At 38.8% G+C, this 12,032-nt stretch overlaps 1 protein-coding gene across 3 annotated transcripts in view; it reads left to right on the top strand.

The window, feature by feature from the left end:
- Positions 1-11,580, top strand: part of ATP10A (ATPase phospholipid transporting 10A (putative)) — a 242,105-nt gene extending 230,525 nt beyond the window's left edge. The window contains exons 17-21 of one of the 3 annotated variants that reach the window (XM_077296870.1): positions 1,159-1,359; positions 6,468-6,548; positions 6,639-6,743; positions 6,867-7,054; positions 8,451-11,580. In XM_077296870.1, coding sequence (XP_077152985.1) covers positions 1,159-1,359; positions 6,468-6,548; positions 6,639-6,743; positions 6,867-7,054; positions 8,451-9,066 — 1,191 coding nt within the window. In that variant the 3' untranslated portion in view covers positions 9,067-11,580. The remainder of the gene's footprint in view (positions 1-1,158; positions 1,360-6,467; positions 6,549-6,638; positions 6,744-6,866; positions 7,055-8,450) is intronic. The other 2 variants (XM_077296871.1, XM_077296872.1) reach the window with 2 other exon arrangements.
- The last annotated feature ends 452 nt before the right edge of the window (positions 11,581-12,032 follow it).

Here is a 12,032-nt window from a genome sequence, read left to right as displayed (position 1 = left end):
AAATGATGGGTCAACGATTAGTATAAAAGCTGTTTTGGCTCCACTAAAGAGTTTCTCTGGAAATGGGGGAAAAAGGGAATTATAATTAAGAAAATTCATAAATACCTGTAATTAGGAAATACTTGCTTTGTGAAGGGAGGTAATCACTTTAGAATTTAAATGGCCACCGACAGGAAGTTGTCGTTAAATATTAATAGGACCGGTGCCTTTTGAGCACGTGCAGTAGGAAGCTCTGCCTCCACTTTTTTGTGCAGGAAGATGTGCTCCAAGTGGATATTCTGATCTGATGCTGGAGATACCTGTGGGTGTCGAGGTAAGAAGAGGCTGCTCACACTGCTGCCCACCCTGCCTTTCTGAATGCAGCTGCTGTGACCTGACGATAACATTGCAGTACAGTGGTATAGTTTAGTTCCACGTCACAGCATTGAAGCCTCCTACTGCACACACATGCACCTATCCTATTAGGCCATGTGCACACGTTGAGTATTTAGTGAATTTAAACACCTGGACAGAAATGGGTTAATTGGTATGAACAATGTTTTATTTTATATACTGCACCAACAACAAAACTTGAAAAAATAACTAGTTGCCTCAAAAAAAAACAACTGATTTTACATATACAGACATTATAAAACCAAAGTACTGTAAATCACATTTAACTATTCATCGGTGACCTGAATGAATTTGGCTACAAACTAATCCAATAGAATTCTTTTATTGAGCTGTAACATGGCTGCTCCTGTATTTCATTAGATTGTGACCAAATCTATTTACTTCACAATTTCCACTTCAGCAGTTCACAAATAGATTTTTGAAGAAATCTCCCTTGTATAATTGACTGTTTTTATACAATGCCTACTTGCTGAAAAGTTGGTCAAGCTGATTCCCGAAGATGCAAGAGATATAATATGCAAAAGTTACTCATACTGATGTTTTTAGCTTTGTGAAAAAAAAAAAAAACCTTACATTTCTCAACACTTGCATGTCAAAATTTGGCATTCAGTGTAACTAGTTTGTAAGTATTTGGGGTTTTTTTCTGTTATTTCAATCTCACAGAAGACTGTATGGTGTCCTGTGTAAGTAATTATTTGTGTAACTTTTTTGCTTCACAATGATGAAAATTTACATTTGCTTCTATTCCTTTTGCTTTGTTTTTAGATGTTTGTAGCACTCCTGTTTTGGTACCAATTTTTTTGTGGTTTCTCTGGATCGACAATGATTGACCAGTGGTATCTTATCTTTTTCAATTTACTCTTTTCATCCATTCCACAACTGATTACTGGAATTCTTGATAAAGACCTACCAGCAGAAATGCTAATCGCTGTTCCCGAGCTGTACAAAAGTGGGCAGGCAATGCAGGTAATTTTGCAGCCTTGTGCTACATTGATCATATTCCATTTTTAATGTTAGAATGTAAATAATGCTATAATTTGATTTGTTATTATCATCAGTAGGACAACTGGAAAATTAAATGAAAACTGTTGAAGGAAAGAGCTCAAATAGTGTCTTACCTGAGAAGTGTAATGCACCATACACAGTGAAACGGCAGTGACCCAAACAAGTTCAAACAAAACGTTCTTTTATTGTGTTACTTCACACAGTCAATATGGTATACGGCTTCTTCATACAGTCCATTAATAATGCATGGCTATGTGACGCAGTCAATACACAGGCCGAACTTCCCTCTGTCCAGTTTCCCTGGGTGACCGCACACCGGTAACAAGTCTCTGTACTCACTCAGAGCACTGCACTCTTTATCCACTGGAGTGCAGCCGGGTACACGTAAGACAGCCCAAGACGCAGGGTGTCAGTCTCTCTGGTTCCTTATCCTCTGTGCTGCTCCACACAGAGAGAGCTCTGCAGACAACTGCCCTGTCTGCTTCCAAGAACACACTGACACACCTCCCCCACTACTACAGGGCTTTTTAATCAGTCACTGCTTCACTATTCTAATTACAGCCACACCTGTGTCTGTAGTACGCCCTCATGGCCTCACTAGGCTTCCATGCACATTCTGCAGAGCACATACAGCGCCCCCTAGCTGTAACAGGGGTCACTGCCTCACAGAAGGTTAAAAAGTTAATCCTTAAGATTGCACTCACCAGATGTAGCTGAGTTGAAGCACTGAAAGGATTCGCTGCAGCAGATCCAAGAGTCCAGGAAGGACCAGCCGTTAGATACAGATTGGGAAAATTCAGCAGCGCAGAAATTTACCACAATTTTCCCAAACTGGAAAATTAAGGCACAGACACCTGAAGCTAGTAAAATATTTAAGTGTTCGAAACATGCATGCTTTAATTTCACACCATTGCACGATCCGCTATTTGTGAAGCCTAGCCTCTACCGTACAAAGTTAATAGTTAATTGTCACAAGACAAACATTTGGAACTTACTACAGGTGGAGTACCTGAACTGTTATTTTCTCACTGGTGGTCTAATACCAGTAGTACAGTTGCTTGCTAAAGTATTCATCACCTTGGTATTTTTCGTGTTTTTCTACCTCAGCCTGGAATTTCCCTGTTTTTTGTTTTGTTTTGTAAGGTTTACGTCAGTTCATGTAAAGAACTTGCCTACAACTGTGAGCATTTGGTTTTCTTTTTATTGTGAAGCAAACCACAAATAGGACAAAATAACTGTAAACTTCAGTGTGCGTATCTATTCACCCCCCTAAAGTCTCTACTTGGAGGCCTCTTTTTTCGACAATTACTGCAAGTCACTTCGGATAAGTCTCTTATCAGCTGTCCACATCTTGCCACTGGTATTTTTGCCCCTTCCTCAAGGCAAAACTGCTCCAGCTCCTTCAAGTCAGATGGCTCCTCTGGTGAACAGCAAACTTCAAGTCTGACCACAGATTCTCAATTCGATTAAAGTCTGGACTTTGACTAGGCTACTGAAAAACATTTAACTTTTCCCCTTAAACCACTCGAGTGTTGCTTTAGGAGTGTGCTTTCGGTAGTTGTCTTTTTGGAAGATGAACCTTCATCCCAATCTCAAATTACTAATAAACATAAACAGGTTTTGCTCAAGATTATCCCTGTATTTTGCAGCATCCTCTCGAGTCGGACCATTTTCCCTGTCTCTGCTGCCAAAAAACATCTCCACAGCATGATGCTGCCAGCACCGTGCTTCGCTTTGGGAATGGTGTTTTTGGTCATGAGCCATGTTAGTTTGGCACTAGATATGGCATATACCTTGGAGGCCAAAAAGTTCAATATTGATCTCGTCTGACCACAGCACCTTCCTCCATACATTTAGGGAGTCTTATACATGTCTTTTGGCAAACTCAAAACAAGCCTTACAATTTTTGTGTCTACTTAAGGGCTTTTTTATTGATCACCCATGACCGCATCATGAGAGAGGGGATCCACACACCAAAGACAGAAAACCTACAGGCTAAAAAGGCGTCACCTGTCCCTTGCCAACTGTTGGTTTCCTGTCCCTGACTGGAGAACCTCATGCAGGCATACATGATTCAGAATGGTAGATAGAGTAGTCCTTTCCCAGTCCTGTCTGGCCGGCTCCAGCAGCGATACCTGCTCTGCCTCGGCTGGTGCAGTGTCCATAAGGGCCAACTGTATGAAGTGCACAGCTTATTGTGGTCGTATAGACAGATACTCCAATCACTGCTTGGGAACTCTTCAGCTACTTCAGGGATACATTTGGTCTCTGCTGCCTCTGATTAGTGCTCTCCTTGCTGGAGCTGAGACTTTTGGTGGGCGGCCCTCTCTTGGCAGTGGTATTATGTTCTTTCCATTTGATAATGCATTTCATGGTGCTCCGGGAGATCATTAGTGATTGGGATATTTTTTTATAACCCAACCCTGACTTGTACAGCAGTGTTCAAACTAATAGCAGTGTGTTCAAAAACATGACTTAATCACAAAATCTTTATACTAGTTTTTATTTACATGCATTGGGAACATTGCACACTGTTTTCTATTTCAAAACATGAATATAAATGTATATAATTTAAACTACTTTACAGAAAATAACTAAAAATGTTAATTGGGCTGTTCTAAAAAGTAGCAGTGTCTGCATTTCTCTTTACAAATTCATAATATGTACTTTTTTGTGCATTTAGCATTCCTGTGAATCACTAACCGAATGTTTAGTTGTATACCCAGTTTTTTAGAACTGCTTCACATCTATGTTGCATAGAGTCAACCAACTTCTGGCACCTGTCATCTGTTAAGCCAGCCCAGGATGCTTGGACTACATCCCACAATTTTTGGGCATTTGTTGGCTTCGCCTCAGAAACAGCTTTTGCTCGTTTACTAGTGTGTTTAGGGTCATTGTCTTGTTGAAAGGGCATATACCATTTTCAAGGGCTTATCCTCTTCAGCGTAAGGCAACATGACCTCTTCAAGTATTTTAATATATGGAAACTGGTCCATGATCCCCAGTATGCGGTAAATAGATCTGGAACCATAGTGAGAGAAACATGCCCATATCATGATGCTTGCACCACCATGCTTCATTGTGTTCAGAGTGTACTGTGGCTTGAATGCAGAGTTTGGGGGTCATCTGTTGAACTGTCTGCGGTCTTTGTACCCAAAAAGAACAATTTTACTTTCATTAGTCCACAAAATGTTTCTCCATTTCTCTTTGGGCCAGTTGATGTGTTTTTTGGCAAATTGTATCAGCTTTAGTACAGTGGGGCTTTTTTAACAGTAGGACTTTGCAGTGACTTCTTGCTAAGCGATTAGCTTCACACTGGCATCTTCTCACTCTCAAAGTACTCACAGGTAACTTGAGACTGTCTTTGATCATCATGGAGCTGATCATTGGCTGAGCCTTCTCCATTTTGGCTATTCTTCCATTCATTGAAATGGTAGTCTTCAGTTTTATTCCACGTCTCTCTGATTTGGCTTTCCTTTTTAAAGCATTGGAGATAATTTCAGCTGAACAGCCTATCATTGTCTGCACTTCTTTATAAGTTTTACCCTCTCAATATCTTGAATGACCTATATTTCTCATATGCAAATTGCCTCTTCTGAGAAAAAGAGGACTTAACTCTATAGCGCCACCTGTTGGAAGTAGCGATCCTACAAGTCACAATCAACCCTTTAACGAGTCGTGCAATATGACTTAGGATAAAAGCCAAATCAGTATCTCAATTCGCAGACACGGTGTTTCGGGCTGTTGGCCCTCGTCAGTGCGAAGCATGAGAACTGATTTGGCTAGGTGAGAGGCTCTGGACATACTTTGCTACTTCCAACAGGTGGCGCTATACAGTTAAGTCCTCTTTTTCTCAGAAGAGGCAATTTGCATATTTAATTTCCCAGAGGAGCATTGCACGGCGAATAAGCCTCCTTACCTTGACTAGCCAGCTGGTATGTCACTCTCCATAATGAGAAACGTTACCCCTATATTTCTCAGGCTTTCAAGGAGAAATGCATGTACAGCATGTCCTGACTTCACCAAAAACGGAGATTAATCTGGCTAGTCATATTGCACTGCTATTATTTTGAACACTACTGTACTTCTCAACAACTTTGTTCCTGAATTGTTTGGAGATCTCTTTGGTCTTCATGGTGTTGTTTGGTTAGTGGTGACTCTTGCTTAATGGTGTTGAAGCCTCTCTGGCCTTTCAGAAAAGTTGTGTGTGTGTATATACTGACAGACCATGTGATCCTTAGATTACACACAGGTGGATCTCCTTTTACTAAGCATGTGACTTATGAAGGTAGTTGCTTGCACCAGAAATTTTTAGGGGCTTCATAGCAAAAGGGGTGAATATAAATGCAAATGGCAATTTTGAGTTATTTGATCCCATAAATTTATGCCTAAATTTTTATCACTTCACCGCCTTAGACTATTTAGTGCTGATGCATCACGCTAAAATTGGATTACATTACATTAATGTAACAAAATAGGCAAAAATCTAAAGGGCTGAATACTTTCGCAAGCCACTGTATATCATTCTATTATTGCTGAAATTAAATAATTACTCCATGCAATGACAATCGCTGAACTTGTGGATTTATATAGCTCAACATTATCCAGAGCTGGGCACTAGAAATAAGCAGATCAATTTGTATTGCTCCCGAGCCAGCATCCAGGTTTGGTAAGTGGTGGCTTGACGGGAGTCCAGCGAATCGATTACATTCCAGCATACCTGGCCCTGCATTTGATTAGCCAGGGATGGCGTTATGTCATGTATGCGTCACGTTGTACAGATGCCATAGCCCAGCCATGACAAATCAAATGCTATACCAGGGACATCGGAAGGTAAAACTTTTGCAGGACTACCCTCTAGCTGCCAGGCACCACATATGCTGGTTTGGAATCTCGCAAATCAATCAGCTCTTCTATACTTGGGACACCAGATTTTTAAGATTGGAATTAGACCCCTCTTTTCAGTACAGTCATTTATGACCCAGAGTAAGAATAACCTTCCAATATTACTAACTAATGCCAATGTACCATACCATAAATGCCATTCTCTGCTTTTTATTTCTCTATAGGAGTACAAGCCTCATATGTTTTGGCGCAACATGGTTGATGCTTTTTATCAAAGTCTTATTTGTTTCTTCATTCCATATCTTGTAAGTGACAAACTAATTCACCATAAACGTGCACATGGCACAAAAGTGTAAATTTGTATATTATTTTTATTTTTTGTTTTTTTTATGCAGACATTTTATGATTCTGATATTGATTTGTTTACATGGGGTACTCCAATAGTCACATGTGCTCTTTTCACCATCATGCTGCACTTGGGTATTGAGACCAAAACTTGGGTAAGATACCACTTTTTTTTAGTGTTTTGGTATTCAGTTCACATTTTGTGTATACAGTTATTCATTTATTGATATTTCTCACATACATTATACATTTTTTGAATTGACTTACTTTGTTTTCAGACGTGGATCAATGTGTCCTCCATTGCCTTCAGTATTCTACTATTTTTTACTGTGGCTTTGATTTACAATTCAACCTGTCCATCCTGCAACCCTCCTTCAAATCCATATTGGACTATGCAGAAACTCCTCGCCAATCCTTTGTTTTATTTTATTTGCATCTTGTCACCCATCGCTGCTTTGTTACCGAGGTATTTTACGTTCTGTTTTGTTCATTTTTCCCTTTTTGTGTCACTGACTTTCACGTTCACTAACTCTGTGTCATGTACACTTTTCTTTTGCTCCAGCACTCTACATCTAATTAAAATTTTGCAAATGGTCTTAATAGAAAAAATATATAGTTTTACCATTTGGTATTCATAGTTACTAATCAGTTGTTAGAATCTGCATGGTTACAGACTAGAAATTAAATACTGTATAGTCTGATACTCTGGTTTAAATTGGGTTCCATGAGGTCCTTTTTTAACATACAGTTAGACAGCAGAAGTAGAGGACAGGTGGAAGAGCGCAAGACTGGAAATTGAGACTACACAAGGTCCTTTTCTAGTCAATTATCTTGGAGTTTTGTATCACATTTGTAGGATATTTTTTTAATTAAGATTTACAAAGATAAAAGGGCTGTCCACAACTTTGCTAGCTCATTTTCAATCCTTATGTTTCCTTTTTTAAAATAATAACCTCTATATTTCCCTCTGGTGCCAGCGCAATTCCAGCGGTATCTGCATTGACTCTCACTGGGATCGTGTGTCATAATGTGGCCAATCAACTGTTACGTTACTTTTCTCTTTTATGGAGGGATCACATATATACATGATGGCAGCAGCTCTCACTACTTCCAGATCTATGTGATTTATCTGAAAGCAGGGAGAGTGAAGCAGCCACTGATTGGCCGGATTGTAATTCACGAGATCCCTGGGATAGCCGGCGCCGGAAACGGAGGTGAGTGGAAGTGTTAGAAAATAATAACGAGAAGAATAGAGATTGATAAGGGGTTGTCTGAGTACTAGACAACCCCTTAAACCTCTGGGGACCCTATTTTCACTAACTTTAAATTAGCCATATCTAATGTAATGCTCCGTCAGGGACCTATTTAAGGACTCCATCTTCACGGGAAGAAGCGTTAGGTGTTTGCCTTTTCTGAGTTTACTTTTTAAAGGGTAGTTATTCGTGATGAGCGAACGTGCTTGAATAACGTGTCATCCAAGCATGCTTGTGTGTTAAGTGTCTTTGGCTTGCTCGAATAATATGAATAAATACGACGAACATATTTTTCAAGCATGCTGAAGACACTCTGTTAGCACATGAGCATGCTTGGATAACACTTTATCCGAGCACGTTCGCTCATCACTAGTAGTTATTACGATCTTTATTTAGGAGCGCACTAAGCAGGCTACTGATAGAAAGAGAGAAGCAGTGATAGAAGGGGAATGGGGCAGGAAGAAAAAACAAGTTTCAAACTTACCTAATTTCTCATTGTCTACCTATCTCTAAACATGAGAAGAACCCTTTAAATGATATGCTGAATATTTAACACATTTTTCTCTTGTGGTTATTTTGTATTTATTTTATCATTTTAATATCTTTTAGGTTTTTATATAAATCTATCCAAGGCACAATGTTTCCAACACAGGTTCAAGTTGGACGCCAGTTGTTGAAAGCACATCCAGAATGCCTGTCCTATGTCAGTCAAAAGACTTCTATCACAACAGCTGCTCCAGATAGACAACTCAATACTACATTGTCAACTGTAAGTGACCTCCATTCATTTTGGAACCAAAAAGAAGCCAATGTGGATCAAGAGAGAGAGACTCAATTATTATATCTTCCTAAGCAAGATACAATCCCTTCCCTTCCTGTAAAGGAAAAAGACCAATCTCTTTTCCAGCCATACACTGTTGACTCCTCTGTGGCATCAGAAGCTTTGTATATGGATGAAATAATTCAGTGGAATTCAAAGATGGACCAGTCGGACATTGGTTTAATGAGTTGGATAACATCTACTCCTTTATTGCAAGACTCTAGTAGAGCAAAGCAAATATTACCTGTTCAGACTGTATCAAAAGATTCCTCTTCTGTTTTGCCATCTGATTTATGTATTTCTGAAGATTTGAAAGTTAACCTAAGATGCGATACCAGAATTTTTCCAGAGAGGATAATAAGGAGCGCAGGGAATGGGGAAGTGCAAGAAACAACATTTTTATAAATGAATGTGTGTATGTTTGTGTGTATGTATATATATATATTTGAAACACTATTTATATTTTCTACTTTGCACAGTATTTTTTAGGTAATTTACTTTGTTTCTGAATCGGAAGCAGGTGATCAGCGGTACAGAACTATTTTCTGGTTTATGTAAATAACCTGTTCTGAAATTATACTAGAGATTTATGGAAAAAAAAATGCTGTATATTTTTTTTTTAACTGGTTAACTGGCTTTACCAAACTTCTGAAACATACAAAAGAGAAATTTATTTGTAGAGTTCAAGTTTATATTTTATTTGACAAATTGTGCAATTACTTCCCATGGTGCCTGACATCTGGAAGACTACCTGTCATTTACACTGATTTTTGATTTGTTGAATGAATACATTTAACAAAGTGCCTTATATGAGAAAAGTAAATGATTGAAATGTGGTTTAATATAAAATTGATGGGCTGATAGCTGAGTATTTGGTCCAGTGTATAGTGAATATTAAGCTGTGTACCTAAGAAAGCTATAGAAGTAGATAAAGGTTCACTGTACCTCAAACATACATTGTTGTAGAGAATAGCACATTGTTGGATAGTGGGTGATGTAAACACTACGGGCAACTAATCTTCAATAATCTACAATTGTTCTGCATTAGAACTGGACTGACCAGAACTCCATGTTGCTTTTGAGGAGAGGGCTAAATGGATAGGCACTAAACCCTTCTAAAAATAAAAGACTAGGCCTGCACTTGTTTTGTATGGAGCTGTAATAAGAATCTGATGCGGGTTTGTTAGTCCTTCACCAAACCTCTGTATGACTCCCATTTATGCAAAACTTTAGAAATTAGACCAGGACAATGGGGTATATTCATATTCTATCTGATGCCGTCTGTAACTGGATGCTCACCTCTGGCATGGCTCCATATATCTGGCACATGGCAGAGCCTGCGCAAACGTACCCACATACTATACAGCTCCGTACTATACATCCTGTGCACTGCCATAATGGCTCCATGACCATAACCAGCTGAACTTTGACCTTGTTAGTAAGGATCTGGCAAACTGCAGCATAGACCAGAGTTTCCTAGATCCTTATGGAAGTAACTTTGTGGCTACACAATTTCTAAAACAACCATTTCATTGTTTTTGAAGGAAGTGAGAACTGCTTCTTTAATGTCTTATATGATGGTATATGTTGTCTTAAAATTATAGTCCCTACGCCTGAGGCTGCACTATTGTCACATTTTGATACAATCCAGGAGGAGAAAGGCAGATTTCTGTGATAATATATATTGCAAAGTTTCTTAATTTCAAGTGTACTATTGATTTATGAAATAAAAATGAAAACGACAGTTACTCTTTAAAGGGAACCATGTCACATGAAAAAAAAAAAACGCTATTAACCTGCGGATATTGGGTTAATTTGCAAGTTAATAGCGTTCTTAACCTGCCTGGTCCCCACACTTAGAGAGGAAATTAACTTTATTCGTCCCAGCAGCATTTGGTATTCAGTCACGTGGGTGGCCCCACTTTTGGTTCAGTCACTGCTCTGTGTATAGATAGCTGCTGCTGTTTCCACACCCCCGGCACTGACTGACAGCCCTAATGCTGATCCTGCTGTCAGTCCATCCCTGGGGCACGATTACAGCTCCGCTCTCTATACGCAGAGCGGAGACTGAATGCCAAATGCTGCCGGGAGTGATAAAGTTATTTTCCTCCCGACAGTTGGGCTCTAAGTACCAGGCAGGTTCAGAACACAATTAACCTGCAGATTGACCCCATATCTGCAGATTACTAGTGTTTTTTCACTTGACAAATTTCCTTTGTTTGGCTTTAGAGCCTCCTGAAGGGAAGGGAGTATTGACGATTGATTTTTCCTAATATTGTTTAGCAAAATCATTTTACTTTATCGCTACACATGACGAGGAGAAATTAAATGGTTTAAAAAGTATCCTTGATAAAATGATTAGTACAACTAATGTTTTGTTTACAATGTGATGGTAAAAATGTTACTCGCTGCACATCTTTTTGTAAGGACCAACTGTTACACTAAAGTGTCGTTTGTTACTGGTCCACAAATTTGACTTGACTATACAGATTGTATCACATCTTCTGGCATTCATTCCATGACTGCTATTTAACCTGAACTATAATGTGTCAGATCACTTGCTGTAATGTAATAATAGAAACAGAGTATACTTATATAAGCCTACATGTGAATAAAGGCATTACAACTTAAATTTATTGTTAGTGTGCTTTAGATATATTTTAATATGATGTTAACAGTACATCTATGCTAACATTTTGCATGTCATAAAATACCATAGTAATGCAAACTACTGGAAAGAAAATGTCATATTTTAAATGTATAAACACATTGTATTGCATATATTTTGGGTAAGCAATTTATAGTTTCATCATTAACACCCCGCAGTTTAATTGTATGATGGGAAATAAATGCCAAAGGGATGTAATATGGTCATTGTCATACACAGAAGCAGTAAATAAAATAGAGGGTTAATTCTATAAAATATATTTTGTGTGCCTATTTCCTTAGCGTAATGTGTCCTTTTAACAATGATCTCATATTTATCAAGTTTTATCAAACTTTTTTACAGAAATATATATTGATATGTCCTTGAGGGGAAATATGTCTCTGATGTTAGTAGCTTTGGCGATGTACGCCTGGGAAAGCAGACTCCAGCACGTATAGTGCTGAGAGAGTTAATAGGGCGTATCGGGGCCGAGTTTTACGAGCAGTCAAAGAGATGGTTGGAACTGATTGCTCACATTTTCCACCCCGGGGGGAATGGTATGGCAGATAAAATGGAGGCTAGTTTTCTCATTCAGTGTCTGGGTCTAGAGATGTGTAGATCTCCAGTGTGTTGGTCTGTACTTAAGGCCTTAAGAACTGGACACCAATCTGAGTGAGCGAACCCGCAATACTGTATGAACTATTTTATTTGCATTTTCACTTTC

Source organism: Ranitomeya variabilis, chromosome 3, assembly GCF_051348905.1.
Source record: "Ranitomeya variabilis isolate aRanVar5 chromosome 3, aRanVar5.hap1, whole genome shotgun sequence".
NCBI classification, from domain to species: Eukaryota; Metazoa; Chordata; class Amphibia; order Anura; family Dendrobatidae; genus Ranitomeya; species Ranitomeya variabilis.
This window is presented reverse-complemented; position numbering and strand designations above follow the sequence as displayed.